General features: G+C 43.7%; 1 protein-coding gene across 1 annotated transcript in view; it reads left to right on the top strand.

The window, feature by feature from the left end:
* Window positions 1–23,315, top strand: part of LOC309561587 (zinc finger CCCH domain-containing protein 7B-like) — a 604,923-nt gene extending 581,608 nt beyond the window's left edge. Inside the window, exon 23 of the mRNA XM_082265580.1 lies at window positions 22,861–23,315. Within this exon, the coding sequence (XP_082121706.1) occupies window positions 22,861–23,089 (229 nt within the window). The 3' untranslated portion in view covers window positions 23,090–23,315. The remainder of the gene's footprint in view (window positions 1–22,860) is intronic.
* The last annotated feature ends 3,211 nt before the right edge of the window (window positions 23,316–26,526 follow it).

Below are 26,526 nucleotides of genomic sequence, written 5' to 3'. Positions count from 1 at the left end.
GACAATCAGGGTACACTTGACTACTACGAACTTGTTTCGTAAGACGGACTCACTTTTTGTGATCACGGATAGCCCTGGAAGGGGGTTGCCTGTGTCTGCCGCGACCATATCTAGATGGACCAGTCAGACGGTGGTACAGGCTTATTCTATTAAGGGTTGGAATCCTCCGATCCTACTCGGGCGCCTAGTGTTTCCTGGGTCTTCCGCCATCAGGCGTCAGCGATCCAGGTTTTCAAGGCGATGACTTGATCGTCGGTTCATACCTTTACATCATTTTATAAAGTTGATGTGATGGCATCGTCAGATGCCTCTTTTGGCCGCAAGGTTCTGCAGGCCGCAATCTGAGGAGACTGTTGGTCTACCTCAAGGGTTTGTTGGGTTTTTCACTTAGGTCTCATCTTTTTGCTCGATGAGTCCTTGATGCTTCTGGTTGGCTCCGGTTGGGCCTTCTGGATTTTGATTTCTGTTATCCCACCCCTCATTTGTGGTACTGCTTTGGGACGTCCCGAGTTGTTGTTAATCAACGAGGACTACGTCTGTCAATGAGCTACAGAGAAAAATGGATTTTTGTAAAATCTTACCGTAAAATCCTTTTCTCTTAAGCTCATTGACAGACGTAGTACCCGCCCCTCTGTTTTTGAGTTGGGTTGGGTTAAATTCTCTAAACACTGCTTTGTGACATAACTGATTTGCTGTAGCAGGAAGTGAGAGGATATACCCTCTGGGACTGCCCCTAGGGTGTGGCCAGAACGTTTTCTTTCCTGTCTAGTCCTACTCCTGTAGAGGGCAGTATAACCCGAGTTGTTGTTAATCAACGAGGACTACGTCTGTCAATGAGCTTAAGAGAAAAGGATTTTACGGTAAGATTTTTCAAAAATCCATTTTTTCGTACAATGTCCTAGTTGTAAAGCCTGTAGACTTTAATGTACACATTAGCCATGTGTGGGGAACTATGTCAAACACTCTGGCAAAATCTAAGTATACTGCATCCGCAGCCACTCCTTTTTCTACGTTTTTGCGTGCCCCCTATAAAAAGAAATCAGATTTGTTTAACAACTTCGGTATTTTGTGAATCCATGCTGACTATTGCTTAAAATATTATTTATCTAGCATAAACTATTCTATATGGTATTTTTATTAAACTCTCAAGTAACTACCAGACTATAGAAGTTAAAATATTCAGTCTGTAGTTGGTAAAGATTTCGTTCCTTTTTAAAGCGGAGTTCCGGGCACAGAAATGATTTTTTGCTGAACATACCCCTAGCACATTCCACAATGGCTAGCCTCTGATCTGTCCCGGTTCGCACTTACCTTTTAGAAGAAATACTTACTTTGAAAATTTCTTCCACAGCGTTTCCATCTCTGTTGTGGGCAGCTGAAGCCGGCGCGGTCCTCTTCTCTGTCTTCTTCCGCGTCTACGTGTCCCAGAATGCACTGCACCGGCCCCTCTCGTCACTTCCGGTGCGGCGCCGCATTCCTAAACAGCTTCTGGGCATGCCCAGAAGCTGTTTAGCAGGGGAATGCGGCGTCGCCCGGAAATGACAAGCGGGGCCGGTGCCGTCGCATTGATTCCTGGGAGCTATGACGTTTAGCTCCCAGGAATCATCGCGAGGCAGGAAGTGATGGGGTGAGCCTCGGCGCTGGAGGAGGAAGCAGTCATAGGTGAGTATTTACGATCTTCAATAAAAAGGTGAGTAAACAAAAAAAATAAAAATAACTATCCAATTCCTTTTCAGGTGAGCTCTACCTAGCGGAGGGGCACAAAAAAAAAAAATAGTTTTTGTGCCCGGAACTCCGCTTTAAGTGTACATTTTTGTTTATTAAAAATCTCACAAGCATAATAAAAACATATTTACATATATACAAAATAAATAAATATACACATGCATATATACAAATCCAATTCCAAAAAAGTTGGGACACTGTACAAATTGTGAGTAAAAAAGGAATGAACTCATTTACAAATCTCATAAACTTCTATTTTATTCACAATATAAAATTGAAAGTGAGACATTTTGAAATGTCATGCCAAATAATGGCTCATTTTGGATTTCATGAGAGCTACACATTCCACAAGTTGGGACAGGTAGCAATAAGAAGCCAGAAAAGTTAAATGTACATATAAGGAATAGCTGGAGGACCAATTTGCAACTTTTTAGGTTAATTGGCATCATGATTGGGTATAAAAAGAGCCTCTCAGAGTGGCAGTGTCTCACAGAAGTATAGATGGGCAGAGGATCACCAATTCCACCAATGCTGCAGCGAAAAATAGTGGAGCAATATCAGGAAGGAGTTTCTCAGAGAAAAATTGCAAAGAGTTTGAAGTTATCATCATCTACAGTGTATAATATCATCCAAAGATTCAGAGAATCTGAAACAAACTCTGTGCGTAAGGGTCAAGGACGGCAAACCATAATGGATGCCCGTGATCTACAGCCCTTAGACGTCACTGCATCACATACAGGAATGCTACTGTAATGGAAATCACAACATGGGCTCAGGAATACTTCCAGAAAACATTGTCGTGAACACAATCCACCGTGCCATTCACCGTTTCCGGCTAAAACTCTATAAGCCAAAAAATAAGCCATATCTAAACATGATCCAGAAACGCAGGCGTTTTCTCTGGGCTAAGGCTCATTTAAAATAGACTGTTAAAAAACTGTTCTGTGGTCAGTTGAATCAAAATTTGGTTCTTCTTTTTGGAAAACTGAGACGTTATGTCATCCGGACTAAAGAGGACAAGGACAACCCAAGTTGAGTGCGTGTGGCATGGGCAGCTTACACAGCTTGAAAGGCACCATCCATGCTGAAAGGTATATCCAAGTTCTAGAACAACATATGCTCCCTTCCAGATGTCGTCTCTTTCAGGGAAGACCTTGCATTTTCCAACATGACAATGCCAGACCACATACTGCATCAATTACAGCATCATGGCTGCATAGAAGAAGAATCCGGGTACTGAAATGGCCAGCCTGCAGGCCAGATCTTTCACCAATAGAAAACATTTGGCGCATCATAAAGAGGAAGATGCGACAAAGAAGACCTAAGACAGTTGAGCAACTAGGAGCCTGTATTAGACAAGAATGGGACAACATTCCTATTCCTAAACTTTATCTCAAGACAGGAAAGTCAAGACAGATCATCAGTCCCCAGACGTTTGCAGACTGTTATAAAAAGAAGAGGGGATTCCACACAGTGGTAAACATGGCCTTGTCCCAACTTTTTTGAGATGTGTTGATGCCATGAAATTTAAAATCAACTTATTTTTCCCTTAAAATTATACATTTTTCTCAGTTTAAACAATTGATATGTCATCTACAGGGAGTGCAGAATTATTAGGCAAATTAGTATTTTGACCACATCATCCTCTTTTATGCATGTTGTCTTACTCCAAGCTGTATAGGCTCGAAAGCCTACTACCAATTAAGCATATTAGGTGATGTGCATCTCTGTAATGAGAAGGGGTGTGGTCTAATGACATCAACACCCTATATCGGGTGTGCATAATTATTAGGCAACTTCCTTTCCTTGGGCAAAATGGGTCAAAAGAAGGACTTGACAGGCTCAGAAAAGTCAAAAATAGTGAGATATCTTGCAGAGGGATGCAGCACTCTTAAAATTGCAAAGCTTCTGAAGCGTGATCATCGAACAATCAAGCATTTCATTCAAAATAGTCAACAGGGTCGCAAGAAGCGTGTGGAAAAACCAAGGTGCAAAATAACAGCCCATAAACTGAGAAAAGTCAGTTTGGCCATATTTCAGAGCTGCAACATCACTGGAGTGCCCAAAAGCACAAGGTGTGCAATACTCAGAGACATGGCCAAGGTAAGAAAGGCTGAAAGACGACCACCACTGAACAAGACACACAAGCTGAAACGTCAAGACTGGGCCAAGAAATATCTCAAGACTGATTTTTCAAAGGTTTTATGGACTGATGAAATGAGAGTGAGTCTTGATGGGACAGCTGGATGGGCCTGTGGCTGGATTGGTAAAGGGCAGAGAGCTCCAGTCCGACTCAGACGCCAGCAAGGTGGAGGTGGAGTACTGGTTTGGGCTGGTATCATCAAAGATGAGCTTGTGGGGCCTTTTCGGGTTGAGGATGGAGTCAAGCTCAACTCCCAGTCCTACTGCCAGTTTCTGGGAGACACCTTCTTCAAGCAGTGGTACAGGAAGAAGTCTGCATCCTTCAAGAAAAACATGATTTTCATGCAGGACAATGCTCCATCACACGCGCCCAAGTACTCCACAGCGTGGCTGGCAAAAAAAGGGTATAAAAGAAGAAAAGCTAATGACATGGCCTCCTTGTTCACCTGATCTGAACCCCATTGAGAACCTGTGGTCCATCATCAAATGTGAGATTTACAAGGAGGGAAAACAGTACACCTCTCTGTGTCTGGGAGGCTGTGGTTGCTGCTGCACGCAATGTTGATGGTGAACAGATCAAAACACTGACCGAATCCATGGATGGCAGGCTTTTGAGTGTCCTTGCAAAGAAAGGTGGCTATATTGGTCACTGATTTGTTTTTGTTTTGTTTTTGAATGGTCAGAAATGTATATTTGTGAATGTTGAGATGTTATATTGGTTTCACTGGTAAAAATAAATAATTGAAATGGGTATACTGTATATTTGATTTTTGTTAAGTTGCCTAATAATTATGCACAGTAATAGTCACCTGCACACACAGATATCCCCCTAAAATAGCTAAAACGAAAAACAAACTAAAAACTACTTCCAAAAATAGTCAGCTTTGATATTAATGAGTTTTTTGGGTTCATTGAGAACATGGTTGTTGTTCAATAATAAACTTAATCCTCAAAAATACTCATTTGCCTAATAATTCTGCACTCGCTGTATGTTGTATCCTGAATAAAATATTAAAATTTAAAACCTCCACATCATTGCATTCTGTTTTTATTCACAATTTGTACAGTGTCCCAACGTTTTTGAAATCGGGTTTGTATATATCTAAAGCTTATACCTACTATATCAATAATACATATATAATTCAAGGAGTACCTCCCCCCAATATATAATGAATATCAGTTGAATATTATAAAAAGTTAATATATATAAAACGTTCCTAGAACTTATTCAACTAAGTAGGCCTATGTATATGCTTCATATAATACAACGACATAATAATGTTGTTAATACAAATACTATTAATAATAATAATGTTTCCTCAAGCAGGTTTTTAAATGAACCCTTAAAAAAATGAAACATTCTGATCTTTTGTTCATTGTTGAAATCGAGAGAAGAATGACATCACACTCATTAAAACCCAGCCTGGCACCATGTCTAGTCCTTATCTTGGCGTATTGTCTGGACCCCTTTAATTTATTTGCCTGAGAAAGTCTTTGCTAAGACTCTTAAAATTTTCTGTAAGAATCTTTACCCAAGGAAAATGAACTTACATTCACCTCATGACACAATGGCTGCCAGGATGACCATATAACAATACTGTATGTATAAAATATGTATGGGCCTTCTATGATTCCTTTTTTGCCCCAATAGTTCTGACAGTACCCTGCCTGCGCATCCGCGTCACAGCGGACGGTCCCCTTTTATGGGGGCTATGTCCTATTATCTCCTCTTCGGAGAGCGAACCCCCCGTTTTTTTTTTTTTTTTGCGGGGTCCATTTGTGAACCCTTTGTCGGCGTCCGCTTGCGGATTGCAGTTAGTGGCCTCCCATGATATGTTTTTGGGATGAGCTCCATATAGTGACCCTACTGAGTCTGCGTCCACCCACCCTGAGTTCTGAGATAGTGAGGATGATTCCTCTGCTCTTCTAGCCATGCTTAAATAGGTGCTGATGGATGCACTATATGTGTCAGTGTTTGAGGTTTTCGGCTAATGCCGCGTCAAAGGCACCGGTTTCTTTTGGCACCCACAGGCCCTCCAAAGCGGCGAGGGCGTTCCTCTTTTCACTTACCTTGACAACTTGTCACAAAACAATGGTGTTGTCCAAAACACAGTGGTTGCTAGGCATTTTTTGCTTGCAGTATCCTTATGAGGATTTACAGCGTTTAAAGGTGGACGGTCCCACCTGTAGTGGACTCGCTGGTTTCCAGGTCAAATTGGGTTAACTTCATTCCAGTTGAGGAGTCCCCTACCTTTACAGGTCCAGCTAATAAGAGGGTGGATGCTCCCCCATAGGTGCACTGTAGTTGGTTCAGCAATTAGGCCAGTAATTACTATTGCCCTGTTGTTGCAAACTCTGACCGAGTGGGCTAAGCTTTTATGCCAGGACCTGGAGGGAGAGCAGCTTCCCCCTGTCTTTGCGGAGCTGGCGGACCGGTTAGTCTAGGGGCTACAGTTTCTCTGTGATGCCTCTTTGGATGCGGCTCCTTTGATTTCTAGGCTGTCTGTATCTCCAGTTATCCTTCGGCGTATTGTTTGGCTGAAATGCAGGTCCGCGGACTAGAATAGGCCTGATCTGATCTCCCTCTTGTAGGGTTTGCCTGTTTTGAGCTTCCTTGGATGACATCATTAAGGGTCTCACAGGGGGGGAAGAGTACTCTTCTTCCGCAGGCTACCAAGGGCAAGGAGCCCCGTCGTAGACGTGGGCCATTCTCCTTGGCACCTATGCAGCCTCTTCGCCTCTCAGGGTCTCAAGACTTGGGATCAAAAGTCAGGGCCTCCACCACAGGTTCCAAGAGGACCTGGTCTGGCTAGCTACATCCGGTCTCCTCCAGACAAGGCTGCTTCTGCATGAAGGGGTGCCCTCACCCGTATCTGGGGTGGGAGGACATCTTTGCTGGTTACCGGATCCATGGACCTCCCTGGTACAGGACAAGTGGGTCCACAAAGTTATTCAGTCAGGCTATGAAATCGAGTTGGGTCTTGTCCTCCGTAAAGATTTTTCCCTACCAACCTGCACTTGTCCTCAAATCGCTTCCGGGGTCTCTTTTGGGCAGTGCAAGACTTGTTACTTCAAGGTGTGATTGTTCCGGTTCCGAACATTTTCAGGGGTTTTTACTCAAACCTCTTTAAAGTCCCCCGGAAGGAAAGCAATGTACGTCCAATTCTGGACCTTAAGGCGCTTAGCTGCTTTGTGCAAGTACAGAAGTTCCGCATGGAGTCCATTCATATGGTAGTGGCGTCCCTACATCGGGGATTTCTTCTCGCTTCTATCGACATCAAGGACTCCGACCTGCACATTCTAATGTGTACCGGTCACCAGCGCTTCCTCTGTTTTGCCGTGGACTAGGAGAATTATCAGTTTGTGGCACTGACCTTTGGTCTCACCTCAGCACCTCGGGCCTTCACAGGAGTGTTGGCCCCGGTGCTGGCATTGTTTGAGTCAGCGCGGTACTGGGGTACCTGGATGATCTTCTGTGAGCGGAGTCTTCAACTGCTTTGATGGACTACTGGAGATTGCTCTGTGAACTCTGAGGGAGTTTGGTTGGATCCTGAACATTCAGGAGTCTGCTTTGATTCTGTATACAAAAAGTGGACTATATGGGTCTGACTCAGCCAGAGTGTTTCTTCCTCTGGAAAAACTCCAGACATTGCAGGAGGCAATTCAGCTTCTGTTGTTCAGCAGAGGGTCATCCCTCCGGGCTTGCAGATGTCCACCCCCGATGCCATCTGTTTGCACAGTTCTACACAAGATCTCTGCTAAAGAGATTCTGGTGAAATGGGTCAAGGATCCACAGTCTCTAACGGTGGCTTCGCTCTCCCCCACTTTGACATGGAAAATTTTTCTCCTCGGTACTGGAAGGTTGTCTTCATGGATGACAACCTGTCCAGGGGGAGAGGCGTCCCCAGCACAGACGTGCTCGGGGTCAGGATTCTGGTAGAGGCCCGACTGCCGATTAGTGTACTGGAACTCCGAGCGATCAAACTTTGGCTCGTTGGACAATCGTCTTTAGGGGTGTCCAGCACTAATTATTTCAGACAATGCAACGCCCGTGGTCTATGTCAATAATCAAGGAGAAACAAGAAGTTTCCTGGTGGCTCGGTAAATAGCTGGAATTCTTAGGTAGGCTGACTGATTTGTTCCAGCCTTCTCAAACTTCTGCCACAACTCATGTGCCAGATTCAGGCAGAAGGGATTCCGGTCATTTTAGTGGCTCCAGCCTGGCCTCACCGCTCTTGGTATGTCGATCTGGTACAGCTGGTCACAGATGCTCCTTGGGGACTTCTGCTGTCCCAAGGACCAATCTTGCATCCTGCTTTACAGTTGCTGGCTTAAACGCCTTGGCTGTTGAACGCTAGGTGCTGAAGGATGGAGGTTTGTTTGAATCGGTGATTCCTACGCTACTAAAAGCTACGAAATCTGCCTCTATGAAGATCTACCTTTGTATGTGGAAGACCCACATTGCGTGGTGTAAGTCTCTTGAGGTTCATCCTTGCTCCTTCTCAGTGGATCGGATCTTAACCTTCCTTCAACGGGGGGGTTAAACCGAAATTGGCCTTGAGTACCATCGGGTTTTGGCGGTTTTTTTCCAATGGCCTTTGGCCACACACTCCCTGGTGCGTACCTTTTCTTCAGGGTGTCAGACATTTGGTTCTTTCAGTGCGGGCTTCGTTGCCGCCCTGGTATCTTAATGTGGTGCTTTCATCTCTACTGAAGCTTCTCTTTGAAAATATTCGGGAGGTTTCCTGCTTACACTGCCCCAGAAGGTAGCCTTCTTTGGTGGCTATCACCTCTGCATGAAGGGTATCGGAACTGTCGGCGTTATCCTGTCGTTTACTTTATGGCGATTCACAAGGAATAATGTGGTGCTTTGCCTCTCTCCGTCATTCCTTCCTATGGTGGTCCCTGACTGTCATTTTGAATGCAGACATTGTTACCTTCCCTGTGTCCCAGGCCTAAATCTCTGAAGAAAATTGCCTTGCATGTCTTGGATGTGGTCCAGGCAATTAGGGTGTACCTGGCAGCTACGGAGTTTTTTAGGAAGTCAGAATCTCTTATTTGTGCTCACGGACGGACCTCACAAAGGGTTGTCCGCTTCTTCTGCGACCATTTCCAGATGGATCAGATGGTGGTTCAGGCCTATTGCGTTAGGAGTCAGGTTCCTCCTTTCCCTGTTTAGGCGCACTCTACTAGGGCACTTAGTGTCTCCTGGGCTTTTTGTCTTCAAGCGTCAGTGACAATGGTTTGCGAGGCGGCCACCTGGTCATCGGTGCACACTTTTACAAGGGACTGCTCATAGGCGTAGTCAAGCTTTTTCCAGCCCAGTTTCCTACTCCTGTAGGGGGCAGTATAACCCAATGGTTAAGAAGAATTAGGAGCTGTATCCGTCAATGAAAATAAGAGAAATGGATTTCACCGTAAGTTAAAAATCCCGTTTGTGTGATATGGCACTGCGTTACTTGAACTGACAATTGCGCAGTCGTGCGATGCTGTACCCAGATAAAATGTATGCCCCTTTTTCCCCACAAATTTTTGTGGTGGTATTTGATCACCTCTGCATTTTTTGCGCTATAAACAGAGACCAACAATTTTGAAAAAAAAAAATTCTTTACTATATGCTATTAAACATATCCAATTAAAAGTGTAAAAAATTAAATTTCTTCATTAATTTAGGCCAATATGTATTCTACATATTTTTGGGGAAAAAAAATCTCAATAAGTGTATATTGATTGGTTTGCTCAAAAGTTTACAAACTATGGGATATTTATTTTTATTTTTATTTTTTTTTACTAGTAATGCCCACAATCAGCGAGTTATAGTGTGACTGCGATACTGTGGCAGACAAATCTGATACCTAGGCCCCTTTCACACGAACGATCAGATCCGCCTGTCAGTTTTTCAGGTGGACCTGATCGGATGCTCCATGCATTGCTATGGGGCAGCGGATGTCAGCGGAGACATGTCCGCTGATACCCGCTGCTATCCGATCGGATCCTGTCCGTGAAATCCGGACGGATGGAAACCCTATTTTCCATCCGTGGATCGGATTGGATTGGATGGGATCGGATGAGAATGGACAGGCGGTCCGTTCTTATCTGATTCCCCCATAGAGGACAGCGGGGATCTGACGGCTCCGTCTTCGCACACAGACCAGAGACGGCGCTGTCATCCGCCTGCTCGGCGGATCGATCCCCTGCTGAGCAGAATGGACTCCATTAACGGAACGGGACTTTTTTTTGACACTTTTTGGTAACCAGTGATCAGTACTAAAAAATATGCACTGTCACTGTACTAATGACACTGGCTGGGAAGGGGTTATCAGGGGCATTCAAAGGGTTAACTGTGTGCCTAGCCTGTGTTTGGTTACTGTGGGGGAGGTGCTTTTACTGTTGGATGGCATTGATCTATGTACCTGCTTTACAGGAACATAGGATCAATGCCTTACGTACTGTCAGAACAGTGACCTGCCTTGTATACATAGGCAGATCGCCATTCTGCCTTTGTACAGAACAATCGGCTGGTGCCGGCGGACATAGAGTGTGTGGTCACAGCGGGAGCGGGTCGCTGGTGGCACGTATGCGTGCCCCAGACCTGGACTATTCAGATGACTTTCTAGGTACCTGATTAGGCTGCCCTGCCACAGTATATCTATGGTGGGTGGTCCTAAAGTGGTTAATATACAGTGGGGATCGAAAGTTTGGGCACCTCAGGTAAAAATATGTATTAATGTGCATAAAGAAGCCAAGAAAAAAATGGAAAAATCTCCAAAAAGGCATCAAATTACAGATTAGACATTCTTATAATAGGTCAACAAAAGTTAGATTTTATTTCCTCTTTTTTATTTTATTTTTTTATTTTACACTTTCAAAATAACAGAAAACAAAAAAATGGCGTCTGCAAAGTTTGGGCACCCTGCAGAGTTAATATCTTGTACTGCCCTCTTTGGCAAGTATCACAGCTTGTAAACGCCTTTTGTAGCCAGCCAAGAGTCTTTCAATTCTTGTTTGAGGCATCTTTGCCTATTCTTCCTTACAAAAGTCTTCCAGTTCTTTGATATTTCTTGGCTGTCTGTCACGCACTGCTCTTTTAAGGTCTATCCATAGATTTTCAATTATGTTGAGGTCAGGAGATTGTGAAGGCCATAGCAAAACGTTCAGTTTAACGCCTCTTGATGTAATCTCCCGTGGATTTCGAGGTGTGTTTAGGATCATTATCCATTTGTAGAAGCCATCCTCTCTTTAACTTCAGCTTTTTCACAGATGGCATCAAGTTACCATCATAAATTTGCTGAAATTTTATTGAATCCATTTTTCCTTCTACTCGCGAGATGTTCCCTGTGCCACTGGCTGCAATACAACCCCAAAGCATGATTGATCCACCCCCATGCTTAACAGTTAGACAGAGATTCTTTTCATTAAATCCTGTGCCCCTTCTTCTCCCAGCGAACTTTTGCTCATTCCGGCCAAAAAGTTCAATTTTAACCTCATCGGTCCACAGAACTTGTTTCCAAAATGCATCAGCTTGTCTATATGTTCATTTGCAAAGTTCAAACGCTGATTTTTGTGGTGAGTACGTAGAAGAGGTTTTCTTCTGATGACTCTTCCATGAAGACCATATTTGTACAAGTATCTCTTTATAGTGGAATAGTGTACCACAACTCCAGTGTCTGGCAGATCTTTCTGGAGGGATCGTGCAGTCAAACGTGGGTTTTGAATTGTTTTTCTCACAATCCTGCGAGCTGTTCTGTCTAATATTTTTCTTGGTCTTCCAGATCTTGCTTTAACTTCCACTGTTCCTGATGACTGCCATTTCTTAATTACATTCCGAACAGAGGATATTGACATCTGAAAACGCTTTGCTATCTTCTTATAGCCTTCTCCAGCTTTGTGAGCGTCAACTATTTTCAGTTTCAGGTTTCTAGACAACTGCTTAGAAGATCCCATGGTGCTGATTGTTGGGGCAAGGTCAGATGAGTCTGGGCATTTAAAACCTTTGAGATTGACATCACCTGGTCTTCCCAGACGATGAGTGAGAACAATCCATGACACTGGCAGGTCTCAGCCTTGCAAAGGGGGCAGTGCATGCTATCAATTCTGCAGGGTGCCCAAACTTTTGCAAACACCATTTTTTTGTTTTCTGTAATTTTGAAAGTGTCAATGATGGAAATAAAATCTAACTTTTGTTGACATATTATAAGAATGTCTAATCTGTAATTTGATGCCTTTTGGAGATTTTTCCATCTTTCCTTAGCTTCTTTATGCACATTAATACAAATTTTTACCTGGAGTGCCCAAACTTTCGATCCCCACTGTAGGTACTATTTTGGCTTTATGCCAATTCAGTGGTACAACACCAGTCAAATAGAGTCTCTAAAAAATAGAAACAATGGCTTTGAAGTAACAGAACTCAATTCTTTGCAAACAATTCACCTTTAGTTTGTCAAACTGTTTCTGGATCATATCAGTTTTGAGCCTTTGTGGGTAATTTGGGGAAAAGGTTCATATTATCCTCATTGTGGACCTGAGCTCCCCCTATTTTCCTTTGTGTACACAGAGCTAAAGAAGACAACCTAATAAAATTTCCTTCTTTTGTCCCCAGTCACCAAGTCTAGATTAACTTGTGAAGAGTCGACATGCTCAATCCTGACCTTTACTATTAAATGTTTGAAGAATTTTTGGGGGTTTGTCTTATCCATCTTTCATTCATGTGTTCATGTAAATTTCAACTTGCCACTGAGTACTGTAAACGGGCTTTCCTTATGCCAACATGGCAGCATACATATGATATAGCTGTGCCCCTATATCCACCCACAGGACCTGATTAAATCTATAAAAGTCTGACTGAGAGCAACCACCTCCATTCTCCTTTGTCCTCAAGATCTACAACTGCAAGACCATGATGTTACGGTAAGTCCCTACCTGCCGACTCTGTCGGTGTCTGTCTGGGTTCAGCCTCTCCCAAGCGTAGTCCCACATCTTAGGTTGTTAAATGCACCAACAAGGTGGGGAGCTCCTTCTGGTGGTCTTTTTGAGCTGAGTAGTTCTCTAACTAGAGACCTCATAATGACATATGATGCACCTGAGTTGGTGTTTGGTTGCTGGAGTCCATCATGCATGTTTTTTCCTGTACAACCGAACTGTTTGGTTGCTGCAGTTCATGATTTATGCATTTCTCTGCACACCTAAGCTGGTGTTTGTATTCGGCATTCTATGCTTCATGGGTTTTCTCTGCACACCTGAGCTGAATCCTGGTGCTGGTGTTAGTGCTTCTTTTCTCCCAAGTATGTGATATCCCTTTTTTTTTTTTTTCTTCCCTTGCCTCTACCTTTATTAAGCTTATCATTTTTCCTTTGTAGGAGCGATTTTTCTTTTTTTTCTTTTGGGTGCAGTTTTTTTTTCCTTTTATCTATGGCTTTTCCTGTAACCAGCATGCATGCACAATCCAGTCCAGGTTTTGTGGCAGTTTCCGGTGTCGCGGCCCACTATGGCGTCTATGCCTGCACTGTGCAGAGGGCCTAATGTGGCGGCCATCTTTGCTATGGCATGTCCAGGCTCTCGCATGCGTGAGGTGGATTTTGCACTGGAAACATCGGTTTTACTTTGCTTATGCTGCAGGTGAATGGGGGAGGGGAGGGAGGTGATTCAGGCATGTCTATGATCGGTTTGCTTCTTTCTCTGAGTTTCCTCTTCTCCTCTTTCTGCGCAGTGCTGGCATCCTTGCTCCATTAGGAACTTTCTGCCACATAGCCAAGACCTCCATGTACTCAGGTAGGGACCATCCGTCTGGTAAGTAAGAAGAGGAAAAACAGTGTCTTTCCATAAGCGTGGCCTTTGTCTTCAGGTGCAACCTAGCCCACTCTTGCCCTTGCTTTTGCTTAAAATGGAAGTAAACACTCCTATCATTTTTGGCCCAGGAAGCTGCCATCTTGGCCTCTGTTTAATCTGCAACTGCTATGATGCTGCACCTGTGATCCATCATGACACCAGCCATTGGATGGTTTGACAGTTGGTTTGAGAGCACAACCCAAGTGAACGCGTTTCTGGCATGCCGGGAATGTTAACTGTTTTTTTTGATACGATCAAATCGCTGGGTTTACTTGCACTTTACAGTCAAGCTTAAAGAGTGTTGCAATGTCATGGTAAGTCCAGTGTGGACAGTGGCTCATCCAGCTCCACAGGTCTCGCCCAGGAGGCACAGAAAATTACCAGTGGGTATCAGCATTCCTCCTCCCCTGAGCACTAATAGCAACAAAAGGGTAATAAGTGCTGGGCCTACTTTGCGGAGCTATTATCAGAGTAATGTGTGTGGATATTGCCGCCGAGACCTCGCTAAGGACAAAGCATGCTGTAAGCCAGCAAGTCATGGCCGTTCATAGTCAAGTAGTTAGTCTCTGAGTTCTCTAGCCACTTATGCAAGTAGACTCCGGGTGCAATGTCAGGGATGCAGCTCTGCAGATGAGTTCAGGGCATCACAATTAGCCCTTCTAACCAAAGAGGCCCCAAGCCCATTGCAGCCATCTTTGTTCCTGGCTCTGGACTTTTATCCAAGCCATTCACCCCTGCCCTACACCTCCCTACAACAGCGGTAGAAGAGGGTTGGTTGTCGTCCTTGAAGAGGTTAAGCAGGTTTAGAGTGTCTCTTGGGTCCACAGTCATTCATTAGCAGGGCCGGTGCTACCTATAGGCGGGTTAGGCGCCTGCCTAGAGCGCCCATCAGCCAGGGGCGGCTAACTGGCCGCCCGTCTGCCCGTTCTTACATACACACTGGACATGACACCAATCACACTATCTCCTCTGTGCTCCGATCGCCGCTCTCTAAGCTGGCTCGGTTATCTGAGCTCAGCAACGGGCGGCGACTCGGCGAGCGTCCTGTGAGGCTGTGATCATCATGATTTATTGTCATGTGTAGTAGGGGTCATGTGCAGGCAGTGGGGCTAGCCTATTGGTGATCGCAGTCTGCAGAGTCCCGCCTCTCTGCAGGTGGGGGCTGTGTCTCCTCTGCTCCCGACCGATCTCCTGCTTGTGACAGTCTGGGAGATAAGAAGAGCCGCTGTTCTGTACAAGAAAAAGGGGCGTTCAGGAGGCTGCAGAGTTGCTGCCTGAAGAAATACTGGAAGAAGTACTGAACTAAGTGTTAGAGCTTCAGATGTAAAGTAAGGAGCTTCTTCAGTGATATGATCCAACACTTCACTTAATGTAGAGGTCTGTTCCTTCACCCAGGAATCCCTTCATGCAATGTTAGGATGGTTTTTTGTTTTTAGTTATTACCTTTTCTGAAATCTTAAAGCATTAGTAAACCAGACTTTTTCTTTTTTTTTTAAATCCCCTGCAAGACCATGCATAATGTGCTAGTATGCATTGCATACTAGCACATTATGATATACTTCCCTCAGAACGAAGCTCTTCTGCCAGTGTTTTTTTCAGGTTCACATGCTGCAGCCATCTGATTGGCTGCTCAGCAATGACATCACGCCTGCACATGACTGACTCACCGTACACTGCTCACTGACTGGCTGTCCTCACCGTACACTGCTCGCTGACTGGCTGTCCTCACCGTACAATGCTCGCTGACTGGCTGTCCTCACCGTACACTGCTCACTGACTGGCTGTCCTCACGGCACACTGCTCACTGACTGGCTGTCCTCACGGCACACTGCTCACTGACTGGCTGTCCTCATGGCACACTGCTCACTGACTGGCTGTCCTCACCGTACACTGCTCACTGACTGGCTGTCCTCACGGCACACTGCTCACTGACTGGCTGTCCTCACGGCACACTGCTCACTGACTGGCTGTCCTCACGGCACACTGCTCACTGACTGGCTGTCCTCACGGCACACTGCTCACTGACTGGCTGTCCTCACGGCACACTGCTCACTGACTGGCTGTCCTCACGGCACACTGCTCACTGACTGGCTGTCCTCACCGTACACTGCTCACTGACTGGCTGTCCTCACGGCACACTGCTTACTGACTGGCTGTCCTCACGGCACACTGCTCACTGACTGGCTGTCCTCACGGCACACTGCTCACTGACTGGCTGTCCTCACGGCACACTGCTCACTGACTGGCTGTCCTCACCGTACACTGCTCACTGACTGGCTGTCCTCACCGTACACTGCTCACTGACTGGCTGTCCTCACCGTACACTGCTCACTGACTGGCTGTCCTCACCGTACAATGCTCACTGACTGGCTGTCCTCACCGTACACTGCTCACTGACTGGCTGTCCTCACGGCACACTGCTCACTGACTGGCTGTCCTCACCAAGTCTCACCCCCCTCTTTCTGATGGCACACAGTAAAATAATACAAAAAAAGTGCCATTAGAAAAACAAAACAAAAAACACTAACAGGTTGCCATCCCCATTTATGCCTAATTTAGATCATTTAGTTTTACTGTTTTTCTCTTGGGGGGGGGGGGGGGCAAGCAGCTGATCTTGCCTAGGCGCAACATAGTCTAGCAACGGCCCTGAGTGTAGTCAAGGGGGCGGAGCCAGGGGCGGTGCCAAGGGGGCGGCAAAATGAGGTTTCGCCTAGGGCGTCAAAAATCCTTGCACCGGCCCTGTTCATTAGGGTGGTTAAGCAGTCCCAGAATGGGATGACCCAGATGACTGCCTTCAAAGACAGAACATACTTCCTGTTTTCAAGACATGGCCCTCCATACTCCCCAATGAATGGAAAGGTGAAGAGGTTGATTCAAGAGGAGTTTTAGTAGTTATATGCACTTTTACATAAGTAAGCAGCAGCCAAATTACAAATACATTACGCTGGAGGGAAGTGCCAATTCTCTGGTCAAAAGAATGGCACTGCATCGAGCTAACACACTTTACATGCATTGCAGTAACACACACTTTACAGCACTGCACTCTACTGCAAAGGTATGGACGCTACCATTATGCATTTTGTCAGGAGTATTATTCTTCCCAGGGAAGATTCAGTTTCCATTGGCTGTATGCACAATAGATTAATTGACGGATATCTAGGGGGTACTTGTAAGCCAGGGATCACAGGACTTCATGGCAAGTGCAATACAGTTCGAATCAGGAATTTTGAGGTCACCATCGCCCATGAGTCACTGAAAAAGTAGATTATTAGTGCTCTTGGTGAGTTTAAGTGCTTGGCAGATTTTGTGGATAAAGTAGCATTTGTTATTAATGTTCCCCTAAGGCAGTTCTGCATTCACTGACAACGAAGGGGGCTTTAAAGCCCAGTCCTTGGTCAACAAACCGGTCCTCAGGCAGGGTGGACATAAAGTGCCTGTAAGAAAAGTTTTTCCCCCTGACCAGAAGTTTTGACCATTCCAAGAGACTCACCGCTGTTCTTAGTTTGCAGATGGATGGTGCAGACGGCTCTTGATTGCCGTATACAGTGTTTAGGTTTCATAGGGCTGCACACATCCTTGGAATGTCGAACGCTATTGGTCACAATAAAAAGTCACATGTACATCCCAATGCTAAGCACTGTTTCAGGAGCAATCGGTGGTTACTCTGGCCTTTCTCCTCATAAGAAGTCGAGGCTCCGGTGAGTGCTCTCTGCTACTTTTTGTCCACTCTGCATTCCAGGACTCAAGATCCTTTTACTAAAATGGAAAACTTAAGGAACAAATGTAAGGGTGTGCAAGAGCACCTTTCTCAAGGTCGGATAGCGATGGTCCTTTTAAATCCCTAGTGTGGTAAGGGGCCAGGGTGGCTAATTGTGCACACAGATGGTAAATCCCTTTTTTTTTTTTTTGGGACCCATAGGTGCCTTCTACGGTAAAACTCTGTTACTTTTGGTGCTTCAGACATCACCCTCTAGTCTAGAACATTTCTTTATCCTGACCAGAATAGCACATTCTGCGCAAGAGGTGGATGTCCTCTCTGATTACATCAATATAATGGGGAATGATTTGAAATCCTCTCTTCTGTGTTTTGTGCAAAGAAGACCTTTGTTGGATTTAAACTAACTAAATCTCAGTGGAAGATGGACATTTTCATTTTTGTGTGTCTTCCTTTTAGGGCTCTGCACCTCACCGATGACCTTTATGGAAGTCCTAATCTCTGTGTAGACCCTCTATAAACAAATGGGGATCCTTCAAAACCATCATTACTTGGATGGTTTTCTACTGTTGTCTCAAGAGTCCTGATGACCTACTAGTTCTAAAGGGGATGCTTCTGGCCAGGCTGAGAAGTTTTGACTGGATATGAGTGTCAAGATAGAGCCAATCTGGTTAGTCATTGATACAGAGGCCCAGTTCAATGCTCAAATGAATACTTTTCTCCTCCTCCTTTGAAGTAGTTGTCAGATTCCCAATGCAGGGGTCTCCTGGAAATGTCTTGCATCCCTGTGCTACCCTGGGCATACTGGATTCTCTGGATGTTCCAAAGAATTTATTTTTTGCAACGCAGTCGTGCTTCTCAGATACAAAGGAGTCTCTGGTAATGGGTATGTCGAGGGACCTTCACTTTGATCCCGTCCTGTAGGTTTATTATCTGGGACCATTGTCCTCACTGATGCCAGGACTTGGTTCCCATTGAATGGGTCTTTAATTGGAAGATCTTGCCCATATCACCTAAGTGTGGGGCCACCCTCAGCTGAGTCTGTTTGCATCACCGTCCATTCACAAGGTGCCTCTCCTACCCTCAACCGTTGGAGGAGGAAGTGGACGATCTCACTCACCCAAGGAATAATCACCTAGCAGATGCCTTTCCTCTACTGCCTTTGTTCATAAAGTTCCAGGGGAGACTGTTGTCTTAGGGTCTCACTGTGATAGCAAGCCTGCCGATTGGCCCGCAGGCCTTGGGTTTACCTTAGTCGTGAAACCCAGTCAGGACCTAGCACTTCAGGTACCAGTGTTTCCACAACACCTGTCCCACAATGGACTGAAAATTGAAGGGGAAGGATTGGAAGACTTGCGCCGTCTTCTGGAAGTGGTTCAATCCTGGTAAGGTTCTAGAAAGGACGTCCACAAATACTATTTACTCCGAAGTCTGGAACAGGTTCGCCGCCTGAGTAGAATTTTGATCCTCGCAACCTGGAGGTTGCCAAATTGCTATCATTTCTTCACATGGATCTGGATTTGGGGCTCAGCCTTGTTACATAAGGGTTCAGATTTCAGATTTCACCAGGGAAAATAGGATCTGCAAGCACTTGGATTTACACAGTCCTACATCTTATTCCTTCCAGACAATTTGGGGCCTATGCCCCTTAAACACCTTTGTTCCCGAGGTGGCTTCTGCTTTAATCTCACAAAGTGTTGTGGTTCCATCCTTTAAGGCAGAGACCGTACCTAACCTACGCTGGATGTACCAAGTGTATAAAATGCCTACCTTCAAGCAGCATCTCAGTTAAAAGCATCTCAGTTAAAATCCATCAGAAAGCTTTTTGTATTTCCATCAGGCAAATTTGGAGGAGGAACCTACAGAGAAACCTTGTCATCTTGAAGTCAAGGTCATCCAGAAAACTTAGTGTGGCCGGGCAAGAGCCTCCAGAAGATATACATGCTCATTAAGTTACGTTCATTTTTACATCTTTAAATTCAGGCAGGCTGTTTGGCTTAGTGCACCTGCCTCAGCCAATATAGGGAAGATCCACGTGCTTGTATGTCAATGGACTTCAACGGAATGACAGTCTAGGCTTCCATGTCCATTGTAATAAAGCTTGTTTATACATTTTAGCCCCCCCTGTTTACCTTGTTGTTTATCATATGTATGCTGCCATGTTGGTGTCAGGAAAACAGAAATTTGTATCAAATACTTACCGTAATTTTCCTTTCCTGACACCAATCCATGGCAGTATACGAACCCTCTTCTTTTTTTTTTTTTATCTTGTTTTTACAGAAAATGGGGGAAGTTGCTCTCAGTCAGACTATTATAGATTTAAACAGGTCATGTGAGTGGATATAGGGGCGGAGCCATATCGCATGTATGCTGCCATTGATTGGCATCCGAAAGGAAAATTATGGTTAGCATTTAATACAATTTTCTGTTTTTACAACAGGTGGTAAAGAGACAGAAAAAACAAGCCCAAAATGTCAGCTGCTGGCTGAATAAAAAAAAAAAACTATGTAATATTCATGTCCTTTTTTTTTGTTTTACATTTACATTTTTTTGTTGTGCTGACCAGAATATATATTATATATCTATATCTATCTATATATATATATATATATATATATACATACACAGTGCCTTGCGAAAGTATTCGGCCCCCTTGAACTTTGCAACTTTCAGGCTTCAAACATAAAGATATAAAACTGTAATTTTTTGTGAAGAATCAACAAGTGGGACACAATCATGAAGTGGAACGAAATTTATTGGTTATTTCAAACTTTCTTAACAAATAAAAAACTGAAAAATTGGGCGTGCAAAATAATTCAGCCCCCTTAAGTTAATACTTTGTAGTGCCACCTTTTGCTGCGATTACAGCTGTAAGTCGCTTGGGGTATGTCTCTATCAGTTTTGCACATCGAGAGACTGAAATTTTTGCCCATTCCTTCTTGCAAAACAGCTCGAGCTCAGTGAGGTTGGATGGAGAGCGTTTGTGAATAGCAGTTTTCAGTTCTTTCCACAGATTCTCGATTGGATTCAGGTCTGGACTTTGACTTGGCCATTCTAACACCTGGATATGTTTATTTGTGAACCATTCCATTGTAGATTTTGCTTTATGTTTTGGATCATTGTCTTGTTGGAAGACAAATCTCCGTCCCAGTCTCAGGTCTTTTGCAGACTCCATCAGGTTTTCTTCCAGAATGGTCCTGTATTTGGCTCCATCCATCTTCCCATCAATTTTAACCAACTTCCCTGTCCTTGCTGAAGAAAAGCAGGCACAAACCATGATGCTGCCACCACCATGTTTGACAGTGGGGATGGTGTGTTCAGGGTGATGAGCTGTGTTGCTTTTACGCCAAACATAACGTTTTGCATTGTTGCCAAAAAGTTCGATTTTGGTTTTATCTGACCAGAGCACCTTCTTCCACATGTTTGTTGTGTCTCCCAGGTGGCTTGTGGCAAACTTTAAACAACACTTTTTATGGATATCTTTAAGAAATGGCTTTCTTGCCACTCTTCCATAAAGGTCAGATTTGTGCAGTATACGACTGATTGTTGTCCTATGGACAGAGTCTCCCACCTCAGCTGTAGATCTCTGCAGTTCATCCAGAGTGATCATGGGCCTCTTGGCTGCATCTCTGATCAGTCTTTTCCTTATATGAGCTGAAAGTTTAGAGGGACGGCCAGGTCTTCGTAGATTTGCAGTGGTCTGATACTCCTTCCATTTCAATATTATCGCTTGCACAGTGCTCCTTGGGATGTTTAAAGCTTGAGAAATCTTTGTGTCCAAACCTGGCTTTAAACGTCTCCACAACAGTATCTCAGACCTGCCTGGTGTGTTCCTTGTTCTTCATGATGCTCTCTACACTTTAAACGGACCTCTGAGACTATCGCAGTGCAGGTGCATTTATACGGAGACTTGATTACACAAAGGTGGATTCTATTTATCATCATTAGTCATTTAGTTCAACATTGGATCATTCAGAGATCCTCACTGAACTTCTGGATAGAGTTTGCTGCACTGAAAGTAAAGGGGCTGAATAATTATGCACACCCAATTTTTCAGTTTTTTATTTGTTAACAAAGTTTGAAATATCCAATAAATTTAGTTCCACTTCATGATTGTGTCCCACTTGTTGATTCTTCACAAAAAATTACAGTTTTATATCTTTGTTTGAGGCCTGAAATGTGGCAAAAGGTCGCAAAGTTCAAGGCACTGTGTGTATATATATATATATATATAGATCTATATATAGATATATACACAAAACCATTAGCATTAATCTGATGCTGCATATGTTACCCGGGGCCTTTAAGGCCCCTTTCACACAAATGGACAGTTCATTTCATCAGTTCAGTCACGTCAAAATGGATGAAGTATTCATCCGTTTTTTCTAACTCCAATACCAATGCAAAAACGGATCGTTTGTCAGTTTACATCCATTTTTTGTCCGATCCGTTTTTTTTAACAGAAGAAAAATAGGGATTTCATCTGTTCAATAAAACCGATATTGACGAAAGCGGATGTAAACGGACGATCATCTGTTGTGATCCGTTTTTCCATAGGAATGCCTTGATGTCCATTTTTCATCTGTCAACGGATGGATGAAAAATGGACAAACGGTCCGTATGTGGGAAAGGGGCCTAACACTGAGAACAGAGGAATCGAGCACCGCCATCATTTGGTTTCATACAGGTCCCTGAACGCTGGGCTGTGGAGGGGGCAGGAGTGGCCGGCTCAGGTTTTCAGCGGCTTGCTGCGAGGCTGAGCTGCGTGCCAGTCCAGGCGTGTGGGAGGATCCCAACTTCATTGTTACAATCTTTCCTGAGCCTGCATCGGCTTTGTGACATCAGCTTCAGCCGGCTGTCTGCTGAAAGCAGATCACAGGAGTGCAGAATAAACTGCACTCCTTTGATCCACAGAAGTACAGCCAAACAAGCTTTGGCTGTACTACTTTAACACTGGGCAGCTTGTAACAAACTTTATTAACTTTGAAGTCCCAACCATATGCAGGTCTGTACATAATGCCTCAAGACCATCACGCTCTTAATCAGATTCTCTTTCAAGCTAATTTCTACCCCCTAATGGCTGCAGTTTGTACCTTGCTTCAAGCTATGGTGTCTAGTCTGCCCCCCCCCCCTCTTTTCCTAAGTCTTGACTTTGATGCTGGGCAACTTCATTGATAAATTGTATGGGAGAAGTTTGCAATCCCTCTCTTCCCAGGGTTTTTTGGGTGGTTTCCCTTACTCTCCACCCATGGTCCATAGCAGCTTTGGCATTTGCATATCTTGCCCAGCCTTCTTCCCTCTAATATGAACTTTTTTTTTTTTTTTTTTTTTTCTTCAGCATTTCGTTTAAATTACAAATTCCATATGAATTGTGAACTTATATTGTTATAGAGTTTGGATAGTGTGGGAAAGCTAAAAAGCTTTGTACAGTTTTAATATATTTTTTTTTCCAGGTTTGAGGAGATGCAAAGTTGTCCTAATGAAAACAACTGTCCATTTGCTCATGGAAGAGATGAATTGGCAGAATGGCATGAAAGAAGACAAGTTTTGCAATTAAAGGTTTCCAAAGCTCGTAAAGACAAGCTTCTGGAACCCAGCGACTCTGACTTTGGAAAATATACCTTTCTTATGCAAGATCTAGCACAAGAGACTGAAGTGAAAGAAACACTGGACACATTATGAAGCTATTTTTAGCCCTTATAACCTGCATTTTTGCCCTTCTTATGAAACAAAAAATTGGCTTTAATCTACAGAGATGAGCTCTTTGTCTTTCACAGTATGTCCCTGATTCCAGGACACATGGTCATCACATCTATAAACTCCTAATTATTGTATCAGTTATCCCAAGGACAGTATTGCAATTAGGGTGTTCATGACATGTAAAGTGTTTCCATTATGTATGTGACTGTGATTTGTGATCTACTAATATGATTTTTGTCTTTTATGCCCTAAATAATATAGCAGTGTTCCTGTTCTGTCTTTTTTTTTTTCCTCCGTTTGCATATTAAAGGCCACACAGGGACAGTACCTACTTAATTACTATAATGGGAAGAGTCTGTATTACAGGATTAATGATTAATGATTATAACAGACAGAACAGCTGGTAATGAAATTCCTTTGTAAACTTTGAATTTTTATACGTGTATTGTCTTCATTCAACAAGTGAATGTATATTTCTTTACACTCATTACACAAGTGCAGAGCGCACATAATGTGCAATGACCACAGAACACCCATTTCCTTTTCAGCTTTTTACTATTATAACTGCAGTAAACTGCTTTTGGCACTATTATTTTAGTCTCTTATTAAGTTTTCTTTACATAAAATGCTCGAGTAAAGGTTTAAAAAATAACAGTTTGAAGTAAACAGTTACATTTTTATTTTTCTCTATCTTTCATTGACAGATGCAGCTCCATATTCTTCTTAACCATTGGGTTATGCTGCCCCCTACAGGAGTAGGACACTAGGCAGGAAAACTTTACCACACCTATGGGGCAGTCCCTGAAGGCATACACCCACTCACTTTGCTATAGGATTCAGTTTGTTTCTGCCTAGTTTAGGACTTCGGTCTTCACTTGTTTTTTTTATTTTAAAGGGAAGCTTTGTTAAAATTTTGATTTCACTTACGTCCTCCGACAGTCGCAGCCCCTCATACAGCCTTCAGAAGTCGGTAATGGAGCCCTCTGTAGGAGCAAGCTAGGCAGTTTTAAATGTTAATAAAAAACTTTCTACACTTAAGCACACCTCCAGGGGGCCGTCCCTCAGCCATTTTCCTGTTTCAGTTACCACTGTCCCCCAGTTTTATGCTGCCTAGCGTCAGGAGTAGGCTAGGTTTCCCTGATGGGACCTAGTGTCTCAGTTTCTTAGTTTTTTTCTTGAAAATAGCTTTTTTTATTTCACTCACTATCGCTAGTTAGTCAGGGAATTCCTGGAAGACTACAAGCGACAGCAGAGCTGGGCCTCGCACTGGATAATATAGATCCTTATGGAGTAAGGATATTGGCCGATATTTTCACACGTAAAAATTACCCAAAAAAACACAAAATACGACAGAAATCTCTTAATAAACATGTTAATCTTTATTGATTAACATTTTTAACATTAAGTGCTCGTTCTTCACACCTTAACTGCATAAAAACTGATATGAAAACTTCAATTCCAGGGACATTTGCTTTGCATTTCACATCATGATTGTGCATTAATGCATAAAACTGACTGCACTGCAGTAACATATTGCAGTGTGTGAGTCCACTACTTCAGCAGGTCAACAGCTAAACAGTGGATTGGATTGGAGTCAGTAGGACACTCACGGCAACTACAGCAGTTAGTGCAAAACTGCTAGAAAAAAAGCTAGGCAACAGCTAGACAGTGGATTGGAGTCAGAGGACTACCTCTGCAGTAGGACACTCACTGCAACTACAGCAGTCAGTGCAAATCTGCTAGAAAAAAAGCTAGGCAACAGGTAGACATTGGATTGGACTCTTAGCAGTAGGGCACTCACTGCAACTACAGCAGTCAGTGCAAAACTGCTAGAAAAAAAGCTAGGCAACAGCTAGACAGTGGAGTGGAGTGGACACTACTCTTTTCAATACTCCCAGTTAAGTAGAACAATAGTATAATGCAGAAAGCGGAACATTTCAGCATGTCCATGGTCACCTGTTTAAAGGTCTTCTGTTTTGTTCAAACAATGCTGCAACTTTGTAAACATGCTCAGGACGAGAGGACAGAAGAGCAGAGAGAGAGAGAGAGAGAGATATCTTTTTAGCATGGGAAGCAAGTCTTTTGTAGCGTGCCTCATTTTCTCTCCACCACTGAAGAGGATAACTTCTTTTGTCAATAACGGCTTCTTTCAAATAGAGATGAAGTTCATCATCCAGGCTCATCGTTGCAGATTCAGAAGAAATTGAATCCTCCGCATGAGGCCCCAATAAAACACAGAAAATGTCCTGATCAATTCGACAATGATAAAGCAGATTCTCTTCTGTTCGTTGACGTATTTTTGGACATTTGTCTGTTTTTTCAGTATGCTGCTCTTCATAAAAGTAGTGTTCTTTTCTTTTGGGCAGGAACCTCCTGCATCTCCATGTCTTCTGTCAGCCATTGTTTTGCCTTAGCCAATACATCATCCGAAAAGAAAGCATGGTTCTTGTATCGAGGATTCAAAAGACTTGCAAGCACAACATGTTTAATCTCTTCATGCTTCTCAAAACATACATCAAGCAAAGCTCTTTGGCTTGACAGACCATCATTTGAAAATTGAAGGCTGTTGTGTGCCATGATGACACAGAGGTCTGACGTATCGGCAAGCCTCACTCCTTTAGGCATGTTTGCTCCACTGTCGCGAAGCAAGCATCACTCGTTCTTTGTTGATTCCCCATTCTTCAAGCATGCCTAGAAACATTTCTCTACTGTACTCAGCTGTGTGGGATCCTTGCATCACTTTTATATTCAACAGCAATTGCCTTCTTGTCCATCCGCTGTCAATGAAGTGGCATGTAAGAATGAGTAGTGACTCGGACTCTGTTTGTGACCAGCAGTCCATCGTGAATGAGAGCCAGTTGCCAGCATTCTCTGGTTGCAGCATAGCCGTTACTTTGTCAACTACCTTTTGGTGTAGCTTTGCCAGCATTTTGGTTCGATAATACTTCTCACTCTTCAGTGTGTAGCTTGACTCAAGCATGGACATCAACCGCTTAAATCCTGAGTCAGACACCATTGTAAATGGCTGGTTATCAGTGTGATTACTCTGTCCAGCAGTTGGGATTTTCCATCTGAATCTTGACAGTGACATCTGTTTTTTTTCACAAACATATCTCTTATTGTTGCCTGGGATAGTGGATGAGGTATTTCAAAATCACATTGATATTAATTTTGTTTTTTCTGTGCCACATGACAAATTCAATATGATGAACTCTTAGATGGGCCCAAAGATTTGAGGTATTTTTGTTTTTTTGCAGTTACTGATCCCATGCTTATGTTGCTTGTACATGTGTTGCACACTGCTGCTTTTCCTGGAGATGGTTGAGATGAGAAATAGTCCCAGACCACACTTCTCTTTCTCTCCTCATCCATCTCCATTTAAACTTGAAAGACACAAAATAGTCTAAAGAAATGGCTTG

This window comes from Pelophylax lessonae (genome assembly GCF_965119305.1).
Source record: "Pelophylax lessonae genome assembly, chromosome: 8".
NCBI lineage: Eukaryota > Metazoa > Chordata > Amphibia > Anura > Ranidae > Pelophylax > Pelophylax lessonae.
The sequence above is the reverse complement of the archived record's forward strand: the minus strand, read 5'-3'. Positions and strand labels throughout refer to the sequence as shown.